The sequence below is a fragment of the Bombus fervidus genome, chromosome 9 (assembly GCF_041682495.2).
Source record: "Bombus fervidus isolate BK054 chromosome 9, iyBomFerv1, whole genome shotgun sequence".
In the NCBI taxonomy this organism is placed as follows: domain Eukaryota; kingdom Metazoa; phylum Arthropoda; class Insecta; order Hymenoptera; family Apidae; genus Bombus; species Bombus fervidus.
Window position 1 is genome coordinate 13,496,887 of NC_091525.1, and position 26,961 is coordinate 13,523,847.

At 44.2% G+C, this 26,961-nt stretch overlaps 2 protein-coding genes and 1 long non-coding RNA gene across 7 annotated transcripts in view; all 3 read left to right on the plus strand.

Moving 5' to 3' along the window:
• Window positions 1-26,961, plus strand: part of LOC139991018 (headcase protein) — a 146,914-nt gene that overhangs the window by 61,964 nt on the left and 57,989 nt on the right. The window lies entirely within an intron of this gene.
• On the plus strand, window positions 1,582-19,305 carry LOC139991019 (facilitated trehalose transporter Tret1-like). 3 transcript variants are annotated; one of them, XM_072010779.1, is made up of 8 exons: window positions 1,582-1,738; window positions 10,876-10,941; window positions 15,755-15,992; window positions 16,475-16,831; window positions 17,237-17,493; window positions 17,986-18,237; window positions 18,450-18,621; window positions 18,851-19,305. In XM_072010779.1, exons 3-8 carry the CDS (start codon window positions 15,917-15,919, stop codon window positions 19,129-19,131), a joined length of 1,395 nt encoding a protein of 464 aa, XP_071866880.1. In that variant the 5' UTR covers window positions 1,582-1,738; window positions 10,876-10,941; window positions 15,755-15,916; the 3' UTR covers window positions 19,132-19,305. The 3 variants fall into 3 exon arrangements, with proteins under 3 accessions (XP_071866880.1, XP_071866882.1, XP_071866883.1); XM_072010781.1 differs by lacking the exon at window positions 10,876-10,941 and having other exon boundaries at window positions 1,583-1,738; XM_072010782.1 differs by lacking the exons at window positions 1,582-1,738; window positions 10,876-10,941 and adding an exon at window positions 5,493-5,651.
• On the plus strand, window positions 23,943-24,330 carry LOC139991049 (uncharacterized). Its single transcript, XR_011800730.1, has 2 exons — window positions 23,943-24,023; window positions 24,068-24,330. It is a non-coding gene; the product is annotated as an uncharacterized lncRNA (long non-coding RNA).

Below are 26,961 nucleotides of genomic sequence, written 5' to 3' on the forward strand. Positions count from 1 at the left end.
ATTGTCACGACACCCTGCGACAGCTCGAAACGTTCCCAAGCTGCTGTCACAGCTTCTACAGATTCAGCCAACAATAGAGGATTTGGTTCCAATCGATCCCTTTCCATGTCCTCGTTCCGATCAAAAACTGTCAGCGGATACAGGCTTCGCGTTTTTTTTCTTTTTATCTTTTTTTTTTTTTTTTGAAGGCTACACCAGTGGATGCCCTTGCTAATCGTTATTTCGTACCAATTTGTCCCATTGATCCAGGGACCGGGAAGGGAAATAGCAGACCGATGGCCCTGCTATTTCGCCGCATTGTCGTCGGACAAAGGAAAAAGCGGACGAGATCGTGCAGGCTCTTGCCGTGTCTCGCTGCCGTTTCCGTGGCCAGATTTCAGCTCGAACCGAATAACGACCTTGATCGGCTTCGACAGCTGCTAATGCGGCGCGATGAATTCGATTGGGTTAGAAGAATGGGGGTGAGTCGTACGCGCCACCATTTTGGAAGGCCTCGGTCGGCTCAAACTACCGCTTGATTGCGTGCCAATGTGCTGCGACTTTTCGGGTGGATCGAAGGGTGCCGACGGATCGAAATTCTGTCGATCTCTACAAGGGAGGATAAAACGAACGAAGCAAAAGAGAAACCAGCAGCGGTGAAGGGGGGGGGGCGATAGAAACGCGGAAAACGCCTTTTTCCCTTTTCCCCTTCGCAGAATCGACAGGTTCAAAGGGAGGGCTTCGGATTTTTCTCGTTTGAAGACCGTGCGACGTGAGCTTTCAGCCAATTTCCCACTCGTGCAGGTCACGTCTTATTGCGCGACCAAATACATAGATTTCCACACGGACAGAGAGCCACTTTTTGACCACGCTGATTTACCCCGTCCCTATATATGTATATATGTATGTATATATATGTGGTGTCGCAGTCAGTTGGTTCGAGGTATCTCATAAATATGATAGGAACGAGAGCTTTTCGAGGATACACGAGCGGACAACGCTTCCGTACGTGTTCCTTCTTCGGCGTGATTCTATTCGGAAAAGAGGGATTTTTTCGCGAATCTCTCCCCCCTCGTTGTATTCCCACCGACCCTTGAAATCTCTCTTTTTTGCCGAACAAATTGTTTCTTTGATCGTACACTGCTTTTTCCCACCTTTCCTCCGTCGAGACATTAAGCTCTCTACGAAGAGATTAAATTTTCTAGACTCGCACGAAACGATTGGTATAAATTTTTACTCCGTGTGAATGATTTTGTTTTACATTTTCCATGCACTTTTTCGCATAGAATCAGCCCCTTGTTCGTTTGATTTTCGACAAAATCGGTTTATTCGATTATGTTGCTACTCTGATATCATCGATAAAGTCACGCGGCGGCAACACCATAAAACGGCACCTGTTACAGCTACCCGTGGAAGCGAAACAATACCAAATGGATTCGCGGTTGATTCTACGCGACGTTCGATCGAAGGTGGGCCCATACACGGGTTCTTCCAAGCGTCAGCTCGCGTGTCGGTATTAATCGAGCGAATGCTCGGGCCAGATTGGTTGGTGGTAGGCGATAGGAGGAAAAAGTAACGGCTTACGTAAGCAGGGGACGCTGGAACATATTTAGTCGCGGTAACTCGTCCCGAACAGTCGAATCCCATCGTTGCTTGGGACTCGAAGCGTCCAGAAAAAATTGTTCAAGTTCTACTACGAGTCTCTCGTTGTCGATAAAAGTACAACAATAAGTGATTTCTTTGCGATGAGATTTTACAGGTGAGTGGCTAAGAAGCTTCTTTTCGGTCGTGTTATTCATCCTTTAATAAGTATTAATCGCTGGATATGAATTTATCTTTGTTCGTTCACGAGGTTTGTCCATTGGCGAACAAAAATTTCGAATCATTCTTCTGTTCGTAATTAAATCGAATCGTCTGTTGATTTTATCGTAAATTCGAAATTGAAGTTTATTATCTTTTAGTTCGTGGAAACTTTTGCCAAAGAATTTTCCAAGGTAGCGGAATTCTAAGTCGATTTTCATTAAACGATACGATCTTTCGCCAAAGAGCTTTCTAAGCTAATAACACGTTAAAAACCGATATTGTCTTCGAAATTCGCGGTTTCTACGAAATATGCGTACAAACTCGAGATCTCGAAATTCTACTAGTATAGTCGTTGATATATAGCGTATAGCGACACGTCATTTTTGTGCAAGATCGCGACAGGCACGGGAAAACGATACGTTCTACGACTATTCGTTGGATCTTTTCAGCGTTCGGTGTTCATGTTAACAGGAAAAAATTAAAAAAGTCGGGGACATTCCCAGCGCGGGATTGCCGTTTCCTTATGAGCAATCGGTTTCTCTTAGTTTATAAGGAAAAAGCATAAAACGTACCGATGGCTTTTATCGAGAATATTCATATGATTTTTCAACTTCCGAAGTTGTTTTCCTTTACAATTCGAAGCAATCGGCGTCTCGATTTTTATATTTTAGTTTTCCTGAAGAAACACGTACTCGCACAAGCGCGAGTTCTTTGCAGATAACATGTATCTGCTACTCAGTTATGCCAATTTTCCTCGTTTCTTGAACGTAGAGATAACATTTATTACCTGAACGTGAAGCGATACTCGCATCGTGTCAAAATATGTAAGTTGTTTCAAAGCCTGGCATGACGTAGGAGATATTTTTAATTAACAGAGGATTGAAAGAGGCTATTAAATCAAGTAAACTGCTCGAAACAATTACGTACATCATTCTTCGTGTCATTTTGAATTTCATGCTTATTACTCGTGTCTCGTGTATATGCAGTCGCCTCGACAAGTATTCGCGCGTCATTGTGTGATAGCATTCATGTACCGGTAAACCTAATCGATTAGATCTAGGTATATTAAATTTCGTATCATCTAGTAGCAGTTGTACATTTACATATGATTACAAAAATTTGATGTTAGAAAAATGGGATACGTATAAAACCTGATAAAAAAGTGTTTCCTTGGAAATAACAGGCATATGCAAATCGTTTTTGTAGATATATTTTCAGCAACTGTCTCGAAGTCAATTTATACGCCAAGCAGTTAATTTCCGCGCATTTGCCAGCTAACGTCTTTTCAAAAATTTCCATCGAAATACTGTCTACGTTAAAAAATACAGAATATCGAGACTAACGTTTTTCTAATTACTTTCCTGTAATAACATGTCACACAAACTGACATCTAAGCAGTGTTTTATTACGTTTGGAAAGAAACACGCATTTGCCGTTGATAGGTCAACCGCGACGCAGAAAATATTCCTTCTTCTCGATATCAAAACTACCTGGCTTTCACATCGCCGTCATCGATACTCAACGTTGCTTTAATCCTCGTAAAACTTCTCACTTGCATGCATTCGCTAGAAAACTCTCACGTACCTCGTAACTTACGAGGAAGAGTAGCCGGCTATCGACTTCTAATTTACAAGAGTCCTTCGTAAGTACATTCCTCGTAGAAAACGTTGCCTTATCTAATCTAAAACGCTTCGATTCTGCTGTCACGAGACCAGGAGACCGGTGCACGATTTATTACTTCGGTCGTGGGGTCGTGCAAGCCCCGAACGAAATTCTCTTCGTGTTCGTGAAATAATAATCGCCGGTCAGGTAACGTTAGATCTCGATATCTCGGGGTCCCCGGATCGAGTAATCTTCTTAACGAAGAATCGTCCCTTGCGCTGCCGGTGGAAAGGGAGAGATGCGTCTCCAACGTTGGATCCAATAAGCACGGCTATCGGATACGCTTGTCTATTCTCCGGAGAGACGAAACTCGTGACCAAAGGCGTCCGCGAGAAGAGAAAGAGAGATCAAGTGAAACGAGAGAAAGAGAGCGAGAGAGTGTGTGTGTACACGGGACAAAACAATCCTATTGTAGGCTTGCGCCTTTCCGGGGGAGTCGGAAAAGGTACAGGATCGAGGACAAACGAGTGGCAGGTGCGTCTGTTTCTAGGATGGGGACTCTTAATACGGTATTTCATCGATCATAATGCGCCCCAAACCTTCACCACGCTTTGTATCGCTCGAATGGAATTGGTGCGGCTAATATCGATTCCCTTTGTCTCTCTCGTTGACGTTTCTTTTCCCTCTGCACCTTTTTCTCGCGCTGTTTTCCTGCATCATTGTCCCGGAAGTGCTTTGGACACGCGTGAATGTGCCATATCGGAGTCTGTTACTCTTTTGTCTCGTGACAAGCGTCGAAACATGGTTTCCCGAGAAGCGGAATTTTCATCTTTCTCCTATTTTCAGCCACAGAATCTTGCTGACTTTGGTTGCGCTACGTTTTTATTCTCACCGTGTATTGCTACCGTGTATCGAGGTGAAAAGTAATAGAATATGGTGTTTTTCTCTAGTGGGTTTCACCAGATATAGGTTACTATCGCGGAGAAAGTTTTCTAAACTTCATAGAAGCGATTAAAATCGTATTTCCACCGACTAGTTCGCCACGTAACTGCAGAGCATGGAGGAGGCGAAGGAACTGTTCGATTAATAGGAAAGTTCTCTCTAGAATTCGAACTAGTCCGTGAAAAAGAAGGTCGATAAAAGAAGAAGAAAAAGAAGAAGAAGAAGAAGAAGAAGAGTAAAATGAACGCAATGGAAAGCGAATACGCAGACACGATCTAGAAAAGGAACTTTTCTTGGCTCCCTTTAGTTGTCTAGAAACTGGTGAAACTTCTCTGACAATCCTTTCTCTCGTCCTCGACGCGGTCTTTGTTCTCCATTGCGATTCCAACGCGTTTCGTCCGACGTCGTCTAGACCCTGTGGGACAATGCGCGTCGCTATTTCGGTAAAACGCGACTGATTATTCCAGATACGCGCGCGACCGAATAATACGAGCAGGAACAAAGCGACGTGACACCGATGCCGCTGGAATGGCTGGCTCATTATTAACGCCCGGCAAAGTATCGTGTCCCCTGCTCTCCCTTTGACGCCTCTATCTCTCTCTCTCGACTATTCTCTCGTTTTGTCACGTTTCGACCAAACAACGAGGAAAATTGTCCGCGTTCCCAGACTCGTTGATAATTCCCCGCTGTGATAGTGTTACGCGTTAGTGAAGATAGATGGAAAGTTTCGTGGATAGTTGTGACCTTCGGCGGGGATTTAGAAAGCGATATCGCGTTGAAGAGGAACGCGTTGTCTTATCTAATTTTTAGCTCTTCGTGGGCAAGCATAGCTTTTGTACCGTAATTTTTTTCTCTTACTGTTTCAAACTTGGAAAAAAACTTTGGGGATATTTTCACTTTTTAAGCGAAACGTTCAGAGACCCTTGAAAGATAAAAACTTGCTCCGAAGAAATTGACGAGATAAATTTTGTTCGAGATACAAACTTTTTGGGTTGCCAGATAATAACACGGACGATTACCGATGTAGAATTAACCGCTGAACATCGATCATTTCCTTAATTCTACTCTGACAAACCTAAGTCGTTACGTCGATACGACCGATACGATATACGACTGTAAAATACTTTGCAACGATATTACGATTTTCGGCCATCGTTGTTTCTCTCGCCAGTTAAGGGCGAGAGAACCATTCTCGGATACAAAATTACAAAACCACGCTAGTACCGTGCCATTTGGAGCAGATGCGACGAAACGCGGACCATTAGACGTCGCAGAAAGGACCCTTATGCTCGTTTCACAGGGTCATTTCGGTTCTCGGAGGAAAGGTATGCAAATTGTACGGAGGAAAGGGAGCGTTCGATTTTGAACGCTGCGTTGTCCGAGACCCTCGAGCTGTTCGGTTTTTCGCCTCCCTTGCTTAAAGGTAATTCGAGTCGAGCTTCCCTGCTGGGACTTGGGAAACTAGTCCGCCGTCGCCTGCCCTCTCCCTTCTTACCTTCGCTTGCGAAATTGGAAAAGCGCGACGAGCTCGTTCCAAGAACGATCGAAGGTTCGCTAATGTACCTTACGGCTTGAAAGAGGAAAAACGATCAAAGACCAGCTCCAGTTGGCCAAATAAATTCGACACGGATATTTTTCCAATGTATTTTGTATCGGGCCATTTAAATATTATTTTTTTTTTTTTTAGATCGATGGCAAATCTCGAAATATATTTTCAAAAATCTTGAAACCAACCGATTGGGATTTGTAATAAGCATTTTGTCATTAAGAATAAAAGAGTCGACGATTTTTACATTTTCTCGATGAATTAGAAAACGTGGAAAGGAGTTATCGACGGGACTGGACAACTATGTACTTTTATAACGACACAAACATTTTTAATAGAATAGGTACAACTCGTTTTATTTCTCCAACATTCCGACCGTTCTACCAACGAGAACCGAACAAGAGCAACGAGGGTTGTGGGAAAATAATCGCTGATCGAAACACGGCAACCACCCAGCCACGTTCGGTGGTAGTTCTCTTTCGGTGGCGCGCGTAATTATTTTTCGAGCGCCTCGTTTCCTTTGTCGCGGAATAATTCCGAAGGCGTAGACACGAGGCCAGGACGCCGGAAGTTCAGAGTGCGGATCTTGAAGGCGCGGAAATAGGGTGGTAATGGGAGCAAGGTGGAAGAGATGACAAACACCGTGGTTCAGAGGGAGAAAAACTTGGAAGGGAAGCGAGAAAAAGAGAGAAAGGAGGAAATGACTGGTAACGCCAGGAGCAGCTGCTTTCGAGCGTTTAGCGAATTTTGCCGCGAGGCATTAAGAGGGCCCCCCTTAGTTCTTTTTTCCAGCGACTCGCCTCTTCCTCCTTTGCTTCCTCGTTTCCTTTTCCACGCAAAAAACGGCCATACAAGGGCCACTGGCCGGATTCACACGCCGAGGATCCCCGACCACCGTCGTCTCGTCCCAATGAAAATCCCGCCTTCTCGCAAAAGAAGCTGCTAAACTTTGAAGAAAAGGTCTTTGGATCCATTTGGTTTTCGTCCCGTCCACTTTGTCCGGAATGTTTGCGAGCTTCCAAGAAATATCCCCCTGGAGTTTCGATCGAACGAAACCTCATCCGGAGTCGATTAATCGTCGGAAAAGAAAATCGAAAGAGCGAAGGAAAGCTGGGACGAGTCGGCTAGTGGAAAAAGTTCCAGTTGGAACTGGAAAACGCGTTTCAAGCAGGTTTCGCGGTTCGTGAAAAACCTACGCCGGTTCTCGTGCGCGCGCCACACGCGAGGAATATGATAAATCTGAAAGAAGACGAGGACACTTTGGACGATGGTGCTTCGCGCGGCTAGAGGCGGACGTTTTTTTGCGCAACTCGCGGGAGAGAAGCCTCCTGGGCACATTTTCACCCTCTTCTGCGTGTCTGAGCGAAAAGAAAGAGATTCGGATGCAGCAGAACGTAGATTTAGCCCAGGCTGCTGCTGCTTCCTCAGCGTTTCTCTCGCTGTCGTTAAGAGGAAGTCCAACTTTCACCGCCTTTGCTTTCGCAAATTTTCTTGGCTCGCGAGTCGAACAAAAATATCTCTCTGAGAGTTTCGATTTTGAACTGTTCGATTCATTTCGAATCTCTACGTACAATTTCGCCGCAAACGTTTCAGAACATATCCATATCTCGTATAACGCGCACGATACGTTCATAAAAGCAGTCTGAAGCTACCAGTATCGACGAATACTTTCGCGACCCACTGTATATCCCGAAGCCATATTTTTTTTTTTTTTTTCAAAATATACAATTCAAATACCCCAAGCTTCGAAACGATCTAATACTATAAAAGAAGAATCGGTGTCTGGCGACATATTCCTATATATCGAATATTAAATTGTTATTTAGATCGCTTGTACTTTCGTGGCAGCGAAAAGGCAAGGATGGGTACACCGTTGGCGCGAATTGTGGTTAACGGGCTGGAAAGGTAAAAGAGCAGCACGCGCGAAAAAGAAAAAAAGAAGTTTCCCGCGGAGTCGGCTCTACCACCGTCACAAAAGAGCTCGCAATATTTCTGTTATGGTACATTAAATTCGTACGAGTTTTCTAACGCGACCGCGTCGTCAATAACGGTGAATCGCCGAGAAATAACGGCGGGGAGGAGAGAACAGGAGCGCGCAAGATGGGAAAACACATTTTCCTTCCCTCCTTCTCCGTCTCTCCCTCTCTCCTTCTCTCTCCCCTCTCTCTCTCTGGTTATTTTTCTTAGTCGTTTCGTGGAATTCAACCCGCAGCCCTGCAACGAACAATCGATCGATTTGTTTCGGCCAGCTGCGTGTAAAACCGTCGAAGGAAACGCGAAATCAAATTGCGTGGCACAAACGGACGCTGGAACTTCGAGGAATAAGTTGCAAATAGAAAACAATTCTTGCCCGGTTGTTGACGAATTCGATCAAAGCTCTTCGTTTCATCTTTCTGTTGCAAAGAATCATCTACGTATGGGTATGGAAATAAAACGTGCAAGCGTGCAAACGGCGGTTTAATAACTCTCTTCTAATGTACACTAGCAGTCGGAAACGTTAAGACGCTCATAGAAACGATGAGAGTATTATTAAAATTTCTAAAATTATCGACTAATTCGAGATTTGAAATTTTTACGAGCATTAGCTGAAGTACTTGTGATTCTTCGGGCGAATAATGGAATACAAGACTCCATTATTTTGAGTTGCGACACTCTATGCATCTACAGCAGCGGTTCCCAAACTCTCTGTAGTCACAGCGCACGTTAGAAAATGTACAAGTGTTTTACGCGCACTTTGTATTCAAATTCTAAAATGTACAACAGCAGATGCAGCTACGCGATTACAAAAAAGAAAAAAAAAAAAAAGAAAAAGAAAGGAAAAAGAAAAGAAGAAAGACCTCGTTGAATTCTGATTCCGAACCTCTGGGAATCACTGATCTCTCGCGTCAGCGTCACGTTGCCTCGAGGTAAATCAAACAAAGTTGATTCCTTTATAACTCTCCAAACGTTATTTTCTGTTTATTCCAACTGCTGATACGTAGATAAGTTTACTACGCGATAAGTTTATTCCGATTATATGCTTCAAACCGGAACGAGTATTTAACGAAACTCGTGGTGTGGTAGCTATCGATTCTTAAAACGTCGTTGCGTTCCACTTTACGTATATCGTGTTAAAGTTGTTCAATGAATCACCGAGGCAATGCCAGTGCGAGTTTGAAAAGCGAGTTGCTCGAACGATATGCCGATTAGGATAGGACAACAATGAAGCACCGACCAGTTTTCCTATCTTATCGAGTAATAACACGTTTGAAAGCCCGATACGCAAAACCTGGTTTTCCATCGCAGAACTAGTTTAGAAACAATACTTGTATCTTATCGGCTCGTAAAGCGTCGGAATGCGACAGCTATTTTTGCATTTGCTTTTCGAGCCTTCGATTTGCCGGTATTGGTGCGTACTTGTAATTGGATGTGATGCAATGTACCACGACCGACAAGTTTTCGATCTTTGAAACAAACACGTCAAAAGAGAAACACGCAATTCCAAACTCTAAAGAATATGCGTGCAACGTGTGTTCTAGTTTTTGTTTCAAAGATCTTACGAACGTTTTACTAGAAAAATCACGACAAACTTATCGAATGATCGAGGTTCGATTTTTCCTTCGATAACTCGAAGGTAAATTAGTTTTGTATTCTCGAGAAATAAGCAACGCGATATTTAAATCAACCCCTTTTTATATAAAGCAACAGGTACGCAGATAGTATCGTGTCCGAATATTAATGCGCGAGTAACTGTATCTCGTACGATTGTCTGTCAACCGGGCAACAAGAAAATATTAATACCGTTGCTAAGTTTCAACGTTGAAAAGACGAAAGGCCAAACTTGAAAATGGGAATACTCGAGTTATTTCGATCTCGGTGCCTCGAGCTTACATTGTAGGTCAGTCTGAGGGGGACAAAAAAATTAACGGCCGGCATTCGCCAAGATTTATGGGTGGGTGGACGGTATGGTGGCTCGTTTGCAAAAGTAGCTCGTGGTGACACGTTCCAACGAGGTTGCCGCGTTCCGTTTGACAAATGGATCGAAATTACCAATTATCCCCTAGCGTTTTCGTCGACGTCGGCTTCGATAAAGCCAACACGAGGTTCTCTGAAATCGAGCGTGAAGCGCGATCGCGATAATTTACGAACGGTCGCGCGAGCGGTTTTTGTCGCGCGATCGTGTGTGTTCTCTCCGATTTCCGATTCTCTAGGATCGAATCGCGATATATCGTTCACGCGCCATCGACATCGTGACGGTTCTAATCGAAATCAAAAGAGTTGCGGTATAAGAATTTAAACGATGCTAACCCATTTGCATCCAAGCGCGGATTAATCCGCGCGCTGCGACTGCCTTTTTTTATTTCCATTTTAATTTAAATAATTCTCTTTTAAATAAATAATTTTTACCGTTTCCCTCTGTTACAAAGAATGTAAGATGCGATGTTCGCGAAGTAACATTGTCTACCAATCGTTTTGAACAGTAAATTTTCGATAGTCCTCTTAAATAGGGCCATGATGCAAATGGGTTAATAAAGAACGATCGTTGTAAACGAAGAAACTTTTTTTCGTTACCGGTAATCATCGGAACCATTATTTTTTAATCGTTTAATTTTTCAAAGAACAACTCCTTTCGGATTTTAGAGCCATCGTTATCTTCCGTATAATCGAAAATGAATTTTTAGAAAGAATGTTAATTTCGATGTCCGATTCGATCACGCACGTATTCCACGACACACACGGCTATTCAGAGTATTTAAACACGCACATATACACGCGTGGGTGTTCCATAACGGTGTAGCAGACCGTGAAAAGTAAATCAACGCGAGCACGTTCTCTGTACGAGGCCATTGTGTCGTTATTATTTCCATTAGTTATACATCGAACCGGCGTTCTAGCTCTTATAAGTTTTCTCGCAGTCGGCGCGTGATGTATTCGACGCGTTATTCAACTCTTACGCATTTACTCCGATGGAATTTGGCATTTACACGTATCTAATGGTTCGCTTTTACCTTTTTCTGTTCCAGGTAAATCCACTGGCCGATCCCCTATGTATTCTTAGTTCGCAGCGAAATACACTCTTGCTCGACGTGGTACGTAATCCGCTAAGCGAGAAACCAATGTCCCGAAGTTCGATTCGTAGCGACGGGAAAGGAATTTCCTGTGGTCCGGTGACTTTTATCGGGAACACCATTCCCGTCCGCCTTAACACCCCGTGGGGAAGGAGCCGTGATTTATACGAGCTTGATCGGCCGTCCTAAGCCTCTCTCGTTAGAATCGATTGCGCGAGGGTGGACGACTCTCTTTCTCTCATCCCTTGGCCATGTCCCCTTGGAATTAGGTCGTCTCGACGTTTCGATCTGATTTCTCGAAACAATTGGTCCGTCGCGTTGTAAGTTGTCGCAAACTTGTTCCAACGAATTTGTCGCTTCCCCGTGAGTTACTTGCAAGTTTCCTGCAAGTTTTGCGACAAAACAAGCGTTCGCTGAAGTTACCGTTCCGTGGTTGAGAAAGGTGGCCAATGGCGTAGATGCAGGTTTACATAGTTTTCTAACTTTTGTGCCTTTTTTCAACGTAGACAAACTCCTTTTCCTAAACGTATATTTATAACGTAATAAAATCGTCCTTCTTTGACACGATGTTAGACGCGAAACACAGCATTTTCTTCGATATCCAAGATGATCGTATCTGCGAATTTGTCATGATTTATATCGAGATCCGAGGAGAAACGAACAGAGTACATGTACAGGGTACTAGAAACGATGTGAACGAGCCTCCCGATAGCGTAACAAAATAACGAAGAGTATAGATTAGACCATTTAGATTTTCTTATATCTTTGACATCATGTAGAAAAAATACGTACGCTCCATTTTTTTGTAGAGGTAATCTATAGGTTGGATTGCAAAAGTTACTTACAAATTAATATTCTATTTACAATCTCTCGTTAGAACGATACGATATTAATTCCCCGTCACTTTTCGCTCGATGATTACTGCTTCTATACGTCTCTCGCTTTTGCCAGCCACCTTCTCAACCGTTGGCGATGAACAATTGCCCCTTCGTTTCGCGATTGCCAGCTCTTGGAAAATTTTCGAGATCGCATCCTGATATCACGTCCGATGTTCGAGAGGGTATCGACGAGGTCTGCCCCGACGATTGGTACAAAGATCACACACCGTGATCATTAAACGTTCCATCGCGCAGAGATTGGCTCGTTAGTGGCGCGTTCAGCTCCGGAATCCGCCACGGGAATAATAATACGTACGAAGGGGGTTAGATTGTTTGGTTGGACTAGAGGGAAGAGAGAGGCGACGTGTATCGTCTTCTTAACGACGTCTCCTCCGGACGCACGGTCTCGAATCGACAATTTATTATCCGTCCCGCGAGGATCAATACCAGCACCGGCATAGAGGCGCATTCCCACGTTGAAATTGAAATCTATTCGTTGCCGCGTGCATTCTCCTCTCTCGTTTCACCGTGTGTTCCCGTGCACGCGTCGTTGTGAGTCTTGATTGCCAGTCGGTTGTAAAGAACGTTCGATGCATACGCCGGCATGCAGCGATTGCAAGAGACAGCGGCAACGACCGACTTCAAGGTAGCAAAGCCAGTCGACGGCTTATGTAAGCCGTTTGGAGGTCTGCTTGCGTTCTATGCGCTCGCGGACGACGCGGGAGAGGATCGAGTTTAGACGACTACCGCGACTATTCCAGCGTTTTTCGTATATCGATGGACAACGTTGGATAACGAAGGAGGCAAGTTTCCAAGAGACGTGGAAAACGAGGAAATTTTCACCGTTGAACGCTGCGCTCGACTCGATAGTTAAACGCGTATCTTCTTCTCCGGTCTCTGAACATTAAACGATCAAGTTCGTACATCTTTCGACCCTAAGTACGACCAACTCGTGTCTTTGATTAACGGCCAACAGACAGTCGTTGAGTCGGAATCGATGAACTCCGAGGGTTCGGTGTAAATTAAGCGACGACAAAGCGTTTCACTGCTGGCAAATGACGCGAGTGTTGCGCGATTAAGCGTCGCTACGATAAATAACCGTTGGATAGATGGAATATTCATCTGGTAAGGGGGAAGCCGTCGAGCCATGACGAGCAATCGTAGTTCATTCCTATTCTTGAATGAGTCTCGATGAATGGAACTCGATATAACATTCTATTAACTCGCGAGAGATAAAGCGGCGGATATAATACTCGGATTTTGATCAATTATCCAGCTCCGTTACCTCGATGCCCGTAACCAACTTTAATCCTACGATCGATAGCCAATGTGTTAGCGAATTTTTCACGGAAGTCACAATGTCCCGATAACTAGACTAGTCGTTGGAAAACAAGTCCGCTAATATCCATCGACACCCAAACCGGACTGTCTCGTTTCGCGTTGCAGCAACTTCCGTGACGAATTCAATTCGAAAGCTAAGGTGGCAGCAATGCACAGCCCACCTACACTACTATCGTCCATAAGTATCAAGCGATTCGATCGAAAGCTCGATAACTTTTTTTTAAATTTTATTGTCAAATATCCAACTATTCTCGCATATTCTTAAGGTTTCGGACTTCTTTTAATACCTTGCCAAAATCTGAAATACTTTATTCCTGAAAAGGGTGAAATAATAAAAAGCAGCAAACACGTATATATCGCGTACATACTAAAGACAACAAATACTTAAATGTTATCTACATGGATTTTAATAACATCCATTGGAATATAATTTCCCAAGATACGTTTGATCGAACAAATTTTCCGAATTATTATCGGCAATCGAACTTGTGGCTCGATCGATCTTCCGTTCGACCCCTCGAATTCTGCGTCATCGACGCGTCTTTCATTTACCTGCTCCTCTCGCGGTTAGTCTTCCCGCGAACTTTCGATCGAGAATGCCGTCGAACTTTTGTACCTCGACCCTGCCGCCAGACATTTGAATGCAAATACGCTTTTTACTTATATTTATATGTAAATGCGGGGTGCTCCCGGCGGACCTGGAGAGCCGAGACACGACGCGAATGGAAACGGTGTGCTTGAAAGGCGAGAAAAAGGCAATGAGTTCGTGATACGTTGCAATTACGTCTTGCGCGGCCTTTGCAACTATCTCTGTCGAATTTACGCAGTAGGAACTCGATTATTCGAATTAATTGGTTACAGGAGGACCAGACGCTCGAATTTTGTACACAATCGAACGACTAAACTCGTCAACGCGGTTTATACGAAAAGCGGTACAATTATTTTCCTCTTTCTCTTCTAATCTGTTTTTCCAATCCTTCGCAACTGACGAATTACACATTTTCACGCAATCTGTTGGTTGCTTCCATTGCTACTAAATTTCTCCTTAATTCGTTCAATAATTTCTTCATTGCACACGCGTCTAACGATGGACCTCTAACGAGATCGCTAACCTGATCGAATATACAGAGAGTATGACACAGCTGAGTATATTTCGCGTAATTGGTTCATGTTACAGTTCGATGTTATTCGAATGTTCGAACGTTCGATCAAGGGGCGGTTAAACTTAGGAGGACAGTGTCTGTTCACATCACTGTGGAAGCGTTTGTTCGAGCGCTTCGATTTGCAAAAGAGTTCTTCTTTTCAGCCTTTGGACCGACGTTTGCCTGAAGTGAAGCCGTCTTCGACGTCTCGAATTTGAGCAGACGGATAACGAGGCGGTGGATTCTTGCGTTATTTTTCTTATCGTGGCCCGAAGGGCGGCGGATTTCGCTGGTAGAACAGTGCATCCTCTCTTACGATCGTACAACGACACGGCGTTTCTCAGACCTCGATCACCAGTCGAGTACGTATCGTTATCGGTTATCTAGAATTCCCTCCGCGGACGTTCCTCGTCGGAAGCAGCCTCGTGGTGTATATGTAGATAGAAGCTAGAACAGCCGCGTTCTTTATCTTTCCTCCGATTTCCTTCCTCCCGTCAATGCACTGTTGTAGAGGAAAGCTTCGTTCGTAGGTCGTTCACCCTGCAAATCAGCGAGAACTCATCGACGCGATTTCAGCTTGCGATCTTACTCGGTGTCGGACGCGAAGTTTCGTAGATATAGAAAATCATGAGAGTCGAAGTACGTGATTTGGCAAGCAAATCGAGAATTCGTATACAAAATTTAAAGATGTATAATATATTCAAAGCCTTTTAAGAAAAGGGGGGGGGGGTTCCTTCGATTCTTAGAAATCCAAAGAAAAGTATTTCCAAGACTCGCTTTACTATTTTTGGACCGAACTACCTGTAACAAAAAGAAAAAAGGAAAAAAAGAACGGAGCCACTAAAAAGCCACCGGATTCTCGCGAAAAAATGTATATATTGATAAACATATCGTTATTATATACATGTATATATAGATTTTATATTAAAAATACTTTATACTGTAAAGTTATGAATGGATTCGTAAGAATTCCAGTCAATCCGGAGTCACGGTGGCACCGAAGAAGATATTTAAAATGTAGATGCACTCATTTAAATACCCGGTCCGTATTCGCGATTTAATCGTTCCCGTTTCTTCGAGCTCTTTTCCTTGCCGTTCTTCCCCTTTCTCTCCCCGCCATTATTCCGACAAGAGTTCTTCTCTCGCGAAAACCGAGGAGAACGAGCCGATCTGTAATCTGAAAGTTGTCAGCCGCACATCGCGTGCTGTCCTAATGGAATTTGAATGTCGTTAGCCGAAGTAACCGGGCGTGAGGAAGGGACCTTATCCCTATTACCACCGCGTCGTCCCCGCTGTCGACGGGGAATACGGCCGCCGCAGGTATCGTCCTTGAGAACCATAGCCTGGTCGACGAGTTTATTGGAACAGGGAAACGTGTCGGGTCCGAGGATCGTTTTCTTTCCTCCTTTTTGAACGTTTCGTCTCCTCGTTTTCCTACGTTCTCCCCATTTTCCACGTGCTTTTTTCTTCAAGACGTATAGCCACGTAGAAAAGGATGATCATCGTACTCGAACATCGATGAGAGAACACACAGATTGTACCTATACGTGACGACGAGAAACATTCAATTTTCATTTGTGGAAAACGAGCAAATATAATCGCAAATCGAGATTGGTCAACAGTATCTCGCGAAAAATGGCGGATAGAGGCAAGGAGGACTTCAAAAAGCTTTTCCGCAGAAGGCTTCCACAGTACATCGCTGCTTGCGCAGGTTCTCTTCTTACTTCCACAAATTTCTTCCAATATTATTTCGTTCGATGAAAACGATTTAACCTATTCGCCCGATAATTGCAATCTTTTTGACACGTTCACAGTTCCCTAACCCCTATGGTGTGATTAGTCTATAGTCGCGTAGATTAGACGTATGCGGGTATCCGAGATTACGGGCTCGGATTAGCTTGGAAAAACTCGGGCTCCTTCGCATCCTTGAAAACTTGTTAGTCTTAGAAATTTGTCTCGTTTTAACCATCATACAAAATTTAACAGTCACCGATAACCATTGTAGCGATCGACGTGTTAGTACACGTAATTATACGAGATTTTAGTTCGTGGTATCGGTTTTTTGGACGTACGATGTCGCCTTGATTTTTGCCTTGAATTGTGAACGTGTTTTAACGATTCTCTCGTGCGGAATCGGTAAGAGAAAAATCGCGAGAAACGATCGACTGTAGATACATTGCGTAAATTTTGTAGCGTGCATGGGCGGATTCTCTTTGGGCTGCGGAATTGGTTGGAGCGCGCCGTGCGTCGAAGTGCTGAAAGAGAAGCACGAGTACGATACGTTCTCGACGAACGTGATCGCGTCGGTTTTTCCGCTGGGTGCAGCGCTTGGGATGCCAGTGGTGCCTTTCCTGGTCGACAAGATCGGTCGAAAGTGGACGATGATGTCGCTGGTACCCGCGTTCCTTCTCGGCTGGATATTCATCACAATTGGGGTGACTACGTTCGTGCTTCTAATCATGGGCAGACTGATAACCGGCGCCTGTGGCGGAATGTTCTGCGTCGTCGCGCCGATGTACTCTGCCGAGATCTCCGAAAAAGAGATTAGAGGTACGAGAGAAAAAGAAAACTGCGCCAGATGCGCTTTACCAAAGGAAATATATAAATGTTCTCGATCGGTTTCAAAGAATATTAAGATTCTTGCGCCATAATATTTATATCAGTGTCTACTGAGAACCAGGTACGTTAGAAAGTCTATGATAGGATCGCGAATATTTAGAGTTTCTGGCAAGAAGATGTTCCGAAGAAGATGTTATTAATGCCAGGCAATAATAACGGCAATCGATAACCGATGTTTAATCACAGCATATCTATGATCATGACGATGTAAGTTGTGATAACAGAAACTCTCCTATTCGTAAACTTTCAAACGTTGTACCATTTTCTCTTCAGTAAGTATTGCTCTAAATACTATAGTACGATTTAATAAAAAGCTTGACTCTGTTGTACGATTAGGTACCTTGGGAGTCTTCTTCCAATTGTTACTCGTGATCGGGATTCTGTACGCTTACTGCTGCGGCTACGCTAGGAACATCGTTGTGATATCGATTCTATGTGGTATCGCTCCTCTCTTATTCGCCAGCATCATGACCTTCATGCCGGAGAGTCCGCTGTTCTACGTGGCGCAAGAGAACGAAGAAGCCGCCAAGAAGTCGATGCGATTCTTCCGTGGATCGGAGTACGATATCGACCCTGAGATCAGCGCGTTTAAAGTCAGTGTTACACTTGCTACAAACACCGAAGTATTCGCGAGATTCTTCCGTTGCTCGCAAACAATTCGCGAATTATGTTCGCTGGCAGTGTGGACACTTGCGAGCAGCGAAATATCCAGCAAGGAAGAAATACTTTTTGCTCGAAAACAGTACGGTAGAATTCCATTTTTTGGAACTAAAATTTTGTTATTACAAATTTTAGTTACCGATCCGTGACAATTACGACCACGTATCTCGGATATCGAGTCAGTTTACGATAAGAAAGAACAGTTGGAGGTATTTTTAGATGGATTTTGCCTTTGCGAGGTTACCGAGGTGTTGGATGAATTTCTGTCGCTCGAATCCATTTATCCGGACCTCTGGTTTATGATCTGTTTTCCATCCGATGACAAATGGAAATAAATGGAACTCTACTGTACATCAAAGGTTTATTTTAAGGCAAGTATGAACCGAGTATCGCGTTTTGAAGCTGCGTTTGGTACTTGAAAATAGGACCAAATAGAGAAAAGCAGGCGCGAGAAGGTGACGTTCTCCGCGTTCTTGAAGAAACCAGTGTTGAAGACCATGGGAGTGGCATATGGGTTGATGTTCGCGCAACAATTCAGCGGCATCAACGCTATTATTTTCTACTCCGAGACGATCTTCAGGCAAACCGGCGTTGACATGGATCCTCTGCTCCAGATGTTGATCTTCGCGGTGGTCCAGGTGATCGCCTGCGCTATATCGGCCTCGTTGATCGATCAGGTTGTCGCTCGTATCTCTCGCAATTGCGACGAGCGAACGCTGCGTTTCGTCGTTGAAGAATTTCTGACAGGTTTTTAATCCTTTCAAAATCGAATTATTTATGATAATAAGAATGTTTCTCGCAAAGTACACAAATTTATGCAGCGTTCGTTCTTCGAATCTCCAACTCACAAAGGACAAAAAGCGTAGCAACGTTTGGAAAATTGTTATAGCTGGGTCGAAAGATCCTCATGACGATATCCTGCGGCGTGATGTGTCTTTGTCTGATGGCTCTAGGCATCTTCTTCGTTTTGAGGACCAACAATCCCGACCAAGCCGACCGTCTATTTTGGTTACCGCTCGTTTCTGCTTGCCTATATATCCTGGCTTTCTGCCTGGGTGCCGGTTAGTAACAAAGTAGCATCATCACCTCGCTTTTAACGCAAATCCATCTCTACTTAACCCATTCGGGACCATTTGGGAATTCGAGAAATCAATATTTTGAAATCTCGATGGTACTGGATGTGGATAAAGACTCGTTTTCGTCTTTAAACCCTCGAAAGCCATTTTTCAATTTCACACGACACTCTTTTGCTGTACGATCGCGTTTTAAATTACTTTTCCGAAAAACCAGGTCCCATACCATGGGCCTACATGGGCGAAATCTTCCCAACCAAACTAAAGGGGACAGCTTCCTCCAGCGCGGCGTGTTTGAACTGGATGCTGGCGTTCATCGTGACCGTATCGTTTTCCTCCGTGGTCGATGCTGTTGGCAACGCAGCTGCGTTTTTTTTCTTCGCGATGATCTGTCTATTGAGCGTGGTTTTCGTGATATTCTGCATGATCGAGACCAAGGGGAAGACTTTCGCCGACATTCAAAGGGAGTTCGGCACCTACGACATCAACGAACGTTGATAGCATTCGATCGCGAGAAATACATAGACAGAAATTTTATCGTTGAGAGCATCGATAGCAATATAAATTTGCCATCGTACTATAGCGGCGAAATGAATGTGAAATGCCGGTGCGTGGATCGTAAAAATTTTGTAAGTAAATTCTGAAAAATAAATGTATCTCGATTTGAACGAACGAATATGCATGTATATAATAGGAACATGGAATAATTAATAATTAATTCTCCAACACTCACGCGGTATAACGCTGGCTTTAAAATTATAAATTTCCTACCAAGAGAAATATTCAGAGAGTGTCATTTTCCGGGCGGACAAAATTCTTTTCCAACGGAGGAAGGAGATGCAAGCTAAACTTGAACTCTCGAGGACTATGCGGTTCGTGCACGCACATATTGCAGAGGCACGTACAATGCGTAGCTGCGTTGCAGCTTGCCTGCCCTTGGTGCGATTCTCGAGTCAACAATGATGCGCCTGTGGCTGGCTCCGCCCATGTAAAATGAAAAATCGTTGAGATTAGTGTGCAACGAGAGTTATTTATATTACGAGAGAAGGCTGGCCCCGTTTGAACGAAAAAGTCTGAACGCGTTCTTTCATGGACGTTGACCTAACGGGTTAATCGGGGAGCATCGATCGATCACCGGGCAATAAGAGCCTGATTGGTAATTGCTCGTCGATAGCAAACACCACCTACCTCTCTTTATTCGCCTTTCTTTAATAAGAAACGCCGAGAATATGGTATATTCGTAATTACACTTAAGATTATATTTTAACACTGCTATATAGAAATTTAAGTCGATTTCGCGCGTGAAATTTAACATTTGCTCTCTCTTACTAAAAAAGAAAAAAAGATTAGCAACTAACTGTTTTCGATAACTTTCCGTAGAAATTTAAAGAGCAACTGTCTTCTACTCTTCTGATCGCGAACCCCTCACCTCGCTCAATTCCATCTGTTAGATTGTTCTTTTTTGTGGAACGATCTTAAAGTATGAGATCAACGAACAATTTAACGTTTCCGAAATAAACTTCTATGGAGGAACGATTCGATCGGAGATCAAACGTTTCTAGTATTGGTCTTAATAAATACGCGAATGTCGAGGATGAAATATCTGCTCTCCCTACCCTTCCCTTTACTGCTGTTCGATGCATTTGTCATGCAGTTGCCATCGCTCGGTAGGCGTTCGCTTTCATCGATTATGCATTCGAATTTATATTTATGAAGCGTAGTAGCTTCTCGTATCGGCGTTCTAATAATGGATGCTGCTATAAACCTCTCGTCAGGGTCGGCCGTTGCATGTCGACGTACGCTGCCTACTCTCCGTATCGAGCCACGCGTTGTCTCAGCTTCGCAGATTTTTCCCTCCATGTTGTCGTGCGTTTTGCGGATCCTCCATCGGCGGACCGTCCAACAAACGCTGTTTCCCCACGTGGCCGGATGTTTACGCGCGCCTCGATTCCTCGAGAGACAGAAGAAGGAAAGGAGAGAAACGTTCTCGAGCAGGAGGATGTCGAGGAGATCGAACCGGCATCGTTCCGTTCGAATCGAATAAAACGATCTTTGCGTGGAAACCGGATCATCTAGTTGATCATTGATATTCGTTAAGCGAATTTAATTTGTTATTTCCAATAGAGGAACGAAATCTACGGAACGAGGAAAGATTAGGAATTGGGCGAATTTGATCTGCTGGTCGACGTTCTTCTAGGTTAACGCTAGGACTACCAAAGTGGTCAAAATTCGCAATTTTTTTATAGAAAGTATTTGATACTCGATACTACGATACTCTAAGAGTTGATGGTTATTCGTGGCGATCGCCGTGAGCGTTGACACGCTAGGCGAACGGAAGCCACGAGCTGCTGACCAGGTGGAGGCGAGTGACCATTCTACAACGGCGTTGGATCCCTTCGTCGCCGAATAAATTTGCCGGCGAAACCGAAAGTATCGGAGGAGAAAGGCACGCTCTCACGCAAGAAACAGCCCCGGCGGGAGGTCAGGAGAGACCAGACGAGTTTTTCGCGCGTTCCGCCAAGAATCGCTCGTAGGTTCTTTCTTCGTGGGAAGAAGCTGACTTCTGGAAGCGACCGGTGGAAAAATGGCTCGGTGTAACAGAATGTTTGCCAGACTCTCTCGTTCGTTTTTACTTCCCTTTTGGCGAGTTGCTTTTCGCCAGATTCATTTTCGAATCAAAAATGACAGAGAAACAGCACCGAATACATCTCGTTACGTTTCTATAGACCTTTCCTTTTATCAAAGTACGTGGAATTTGCATCTACTTTATCCAATTATGAAAACGAAAATATATCTACTTTTAACTACAAAAGTGTAAGACAACAATGTGGCAAGATTCAGCGTGAAAGGGTTAGAGGATGATCGAAGAACGTGTTCACCGACAAAAGTCGACTCTTTCTCCGGTTTCTCTCCGAACGCTGGACCGATACGCCAAGAGAGCCAGTTCGAAGTCGTTGGTTCGAGGCAGTCTGTTGTATATTTCATGAACGGTGAGTTTCCATCCTCGTCGGTGTATCGGGAGAGAAGGACAAACTGGAGCGCGTCGCTGACGTGGTACGAACCACGCACGATCCCATCGTCGCACCGTTTTATTATACGTAACGCTCGCGTCTGCGGAAAATTGCGTTTTTTCACATAAGCTTTACGCCACGCGATAGGGGTGATTACGCCGCATCTCGTGTTTACGAACGCTACGAACCTTCTGCTACCTTTGCAACCTTCTTTCTACCCTTTCCTTCGCCTCAGCATCGTCTTTTTTTAAATTTCCTTTAAAGAATTTTGTTAGCAACTTTTCTGTATTTCGTAATAAAAGTTCAGTTCCAAGCGACGTCCGCCCACCCGAATAATTATACAAATTAAATTACCGTATAATTGCTGTTCCAAGTTTCGGTTTTCACGACAAAAATCGGTACGGAAAAGTCGCGGTTTTCGAATGCCACGGTTCCCAGCACAAAAGGGTTCGCAGCGACCCGACTTCCACCCTTTGCCTCTCTTCTCATCGGATAGATTCCATTTGCCTCTCTCGATGTCACCCTATCGTTCTCCAAGCCTGTTTACCTGTCTCCTCTTCGGCTGGCTGAGTCGACCCACACACGATCCGCGCTTCAAGGTTCCGCTCGCGGATCACTTGGCAGACGGTGCGAACGCGCGCGCACACACGTGTATCGTCCCCCTCTTTTACTCTCTTCTTCTCCCGTTTGCTCCGCGTCGATTGCACACTGCACCATTGCACCGCGGGGCCATTGGCCTCTCTCCGCTCGGTATCGTCACGCGTGCTCGCTCGTTTCTCGGCGACACACAGCTCCAAGCCGAAAAGCAACGTGCTGCGAGAGCGCGCTTTTTTCTGCACCTCTCTCCTCCGCGATTTATCGCGAGGCCATGCTCGTACCTCGTATCGACTCCGCACGGCATGCTCGCCTGCGTCACGCGCGAAACGAGGACGGGTCACCGTGTCGCGAGCCGATTTTTCCTAAGTGCATGTTCGTACGATCCGTTGGAATTGCGGCTTTCGCGCGAATATCGAAGAGATAAGAATTGGTCCTTCCGTGCAGCTACCCACGTTCAAGCTACCTTGGGATCAAAGTTTTATTTTTTGCTGCACTTAGTACGAGCGACGCGGCAATTATTCGAAGATCGTAGAATCTCTGACGGACTTTTACTCGAATTTCCGATGCTGCATGATCTTTCCCGACTCCGTGTAAAAAATACAAATATCGTGTCCTTTTCAAGACCTTAAGGTTCTCCGTGTGTTATTTGGCGATCCTACTACTCTCTGCGAGGCTTTTTATAAAATTACTCAAATTCGTAAAGGTGCACGAATTTCTACGGTTCTGCGCGAAGAATTCGAGCATTATGCGTAGCATTGCTTCTCTGCTACAAAATATTTCATTAGATTGCTACATTCATTGGATTATTCTCCGTCAAAATACACAAGTATCATGTCCACTCGCATAGCACTGCTTACGGCGTCTCTTCTAAAATATCTTGCATGGAATTCCTCGAATTCGTCGAATTATACGAATTTCCAGGAATCGTACGTCTCTAGGGAAAATACAAATATTCTGTCTCATTGCAAAGCTTTCACGATTCCCCTACGAGCAAGCGCGCCGATTAATTGCTGCGTAGTTTCACCGTTAATCAATCTTCCATCACGTAGCTTGTAACGGTGTCCCCGGAATGAAGCGGCCGCTAATGGAGTCGAAACTCTGCCTAGACCCTCGAGCCTCCAAATTTAGCGAAAGCGAGGAAGCAGGGTGCCCCGTAGGCGATTAATTAATTTCTATCTGCTCCGATCTTGGTCTGTCCGAATCGCGAGATTCTCGTTTCCTGTGCGCGCTATCGGCCTACCATAAATAACGCGAACGCAGAAATAAACGCGGTATCGGGCCAGTCTCGCTCGTCTCTCGATTATGCATTAGCTTGTACACGCGCTCAAGCTTCTCTCTCTCCTGTATCTCTATCTTTGCTGCGTCTGACTAGTATCGTCGGTCTGTCTACTATCTACTTACCGCCGCTGGCTCTTTCTCGGTACACGCGGCGGGAGAGGGCTGAATTCGTAGGAGGATCGACGTCAATGGAGATCGCTGTTTCGAATGTTCTACACGGAATCCTTTTATCACCAGTCCGCGTGCCCGCCCTGAAAGAAACTACTGTGCACGTGCGTCAATGGTCGCGTTCCAGCGTACCGTTTTATCAGCGATAGCAATATCAGCCCCTCGCTTTTTCTTCGTCGCTTTCTTCCTACATTTTTACTAGATCATAAGGAACGTTGCATTCTATTTTTATTCGTGAGTAGTTTTTAGGACAACTTGGGATTTCCTTCCGATGTGAAAATTAGAACGTTTAGAAATTATTGAAGAACTTCCGTCTGCCACAGGTCTCTAGTAATCGTCAGGAGCATAGAATCTTTTACTTCACAGCGATGAAACGTAAGAAAAGAATAAAACGTAAGATTCTTTATACAGTATAATAACGATCAACGAATTCGGTTCGACACTTGCTGTCATTTTCATGCGTGTACTACGATTTCAAGTCGCTGATGCTAATTTTACGTTTACTGTTTTTCTGCTATGTAAATATCGTATAACTACGTGTTTCCTGTTCCCCACTGCAATATGTCGCAATAACTACGCGTTTCCTGTTTTCCAACATAATATAGCAATTTCAATATTGGACGGTAATACACAGCAATGTAAACGAGCGTTTCGCTTTTTCAATCTTCTTTGTTCCGTTTTCTAGGTATCCCGCGTTCGCGAAAATTACTCTTACACGATCCAAGGAATTCGAAAATTACGATTCTCTTGCTCAACTGTCGATATATTACGCGCGTTAATCCGTGTCAGCGATCATCCTTAATCCAAGGTGTAATCAGCAGCGTATCCAAATGCAGCGCGACGCGAAGGACGAGGCGTGAAATCGCCTCGTTTCTCGAGGTGTTCCCGGTCGATCGTGGATCGTTAAAAGAGATCGGCTAACGTTACGGTGCGTATATTTCCGAGCGACCCAGTTGCATAGCGAATGCAGCAGCAACCGGTCGTAGGCTGTAGCCTAGCGTTGGGACTGATACAGCGTCGATGCTCGTCGATATCAAATTACGAATTTCCCGATTCTATATTCTACTGTAATTATCCACTTCGATTTTCGCAATATCCACTACTCCACTCTATCTTTCTTTCTTTTTTAATATTCCATTTTTTGAAACGAGGAATCGATCGATCGATCGAGAAAGAGAGAGAGAGAGCGAGAGCTCGAGAAACCAATGTGCTCTTTATTACTTCGTTAAAAGATAAGCGGCATTTTAAAACGATAAAAGACTTTGTATTTGCGCGTGTAGGTTCGCTTGTTAACGCGCAGTTGCGTTTGAAGGAAATAATTTATGAAAATATATTCTTAGTCGCGTACTTGCATAAATATATAGCCAACGTAAATTAAACGATAGAAATGTATATCGATGTAAACTAAATATACGTTTAATTCGTATGAAGAGGGTTGAGTATCAAATTGTTCGAACGTAATCGATACGTATTGTATCAGTTCCATCGCTAGTTTCATCACGCGCGGGTACCGTTGTCGTCGCGACACGTACCAAGCTTTCTCCGTTTCTTCTTCATGCGAGCAGTTCGTTTCCCGATTAAAACGAACGGTCTGTGCGCCTTGTCCGAGTCTTTTCAACGTGCCTTATCTCTGCCGGTTCGATGGATCGGAGAGCAGCCTCGAAATTAAGGCATTTTTGTCCCGATAACGAGACGATCATTAACGGTGAGCCACGACTGGGACGCGTTTTAAATTGCTCGGACGTTTTACAGACAGGTTTGCCTCTCTTTGCTAACGGGGACCGGTTTTCTAAGCCGATAGTGCGCAACAAAAAGACACGATTAATGGCGGATCACTGGCAGTATCGATGGCATTCGGAATCCTCAGTTGTGCTCTGGCCTGGATTGGAACCTCGCGTGACGGTTCTTACTTAGCTGTTTGGAAAATAATTGACTTACGACTCGAAACGGTAACTCCGTTGTATGCGATTAATACCACAACTGTCAACGACTATGGTATAAGGCTTGTAAAAGATATACTATCGTTGGCGAGTATATTTTTGAAATATAGAAAATCATTGGAAATATACAAAATATAGTTCTCTTCCGAGTAACGTTTTTGAATTTAATTCGCATTAGATAATACAACATTTTAATTTTAAAAGAATAATTTTAACTGACAGGAATTCGACGAACGGAATGATTAATCAGCGCGAATAAAATATGAATATGTTCAAAATAATGAACGAAAAGCATCAGCGTTGGATCAGGTTTGGAGAGGATACGATCATCGATCGTTGCGAACGAACATAAAGCGAAGAAACAACGAAAACTTATGAAATTTCTAATTTTCCGATTTTTTTTTAAAGAAGTTTCGAGCGAATCGATCCGATATTAACAACGATTATGAAAATGCTCGTATTCAGGGAAATTAATTCCGGAGATGGTACGAAATATTTTCGCGGCTTCGGAGGGCCCAGGCAACTTTTAATTACGCGGTGTTCTTCGCGAGTGGAGGGAAAACGAGAGTCTACCGTAAAGCCGCTGTCAGCCGAGGGGAAGACAGAAAAAAATACAGGATCGTAAAGCATCCGTGCAATAAAGCTGCCTGCAACAACGGGCAGGCAACATATTTTAAGAAATTAATTTGTCGAAGGACAAATTGCCTGGTTTCACAGCGACGTGGACGCGCGATACCAGCGACGCGAAAAAGAGAGAAACGAAAAGAGAGGGGAGAAAGTTTAACCTCGGTCGGTCTCTGTTTTTCTTCTCGTCTCTCGCTCGTCGGCCCGCGGAAGGGTAGAAATCTCGCGGGTCCTGTAGAAGAGGGACGAAGCAGCGGGGCCACGCGGAAACTTCGTTTCGGCTAATTTACGCGCTCGTAAATCTCGCGGCGCCGCGTTGCGCGGCGTGTAGCTGCCCGAGGAAAATAATAACGAGCCGCGATTTGTAAAAAGAGGACCGCCGCTTGATCGATGCAAAGGGGACCAACTTTCTCGAGCCTTCGGAAGCAGGGGAACTCTGAGACCAATCGTTCTTTTCTTAATTTATTATGAGCCAAGCAGAAAAAACATCGAACAAGCAGAAGTTGCACAAACGCAACGTTATTGCGAAACGCGAAGTAATTTGCGTGTTGCTCCATCGGGGTATAAAAAGTATATGTTAAACGCGAACAAGAGTTTTACGATAAGAAGAGCGATTTTTATACATATTAGCTGTAAGAATATAGATAAGACCTCGAAACCCCTAACGAGTCTTTGATATTAGATTAGAACGTTGGAAATAGAATTCGTAA

Excerpts from the sequence above, each read along its gene's own strand:
- LOC139991019 (XM_072010779.1), top strand. The coding sequence starts at position 15,917 with ATGGCGGATAGAGGCAAGGAGGACTTCAAAAAGCTTTTCCGCAGAAGG. Across the intron at positions 15,993-16,474 it reads GTACATCGCTGCTTGCGCAG|CGTGCATGGGCGGATTCTCT; the intron begins GTTCTCTTCTTA and ends TAAATTTTGTAG. Across the intron at positions 16,832-17,236 it reads CTCCGAAAAAGAGATTAGAG|GTACCTTGGGAGTCTTCTTC; the intron begins GTACGAGAGAAA and ends TTGTACGATTAG.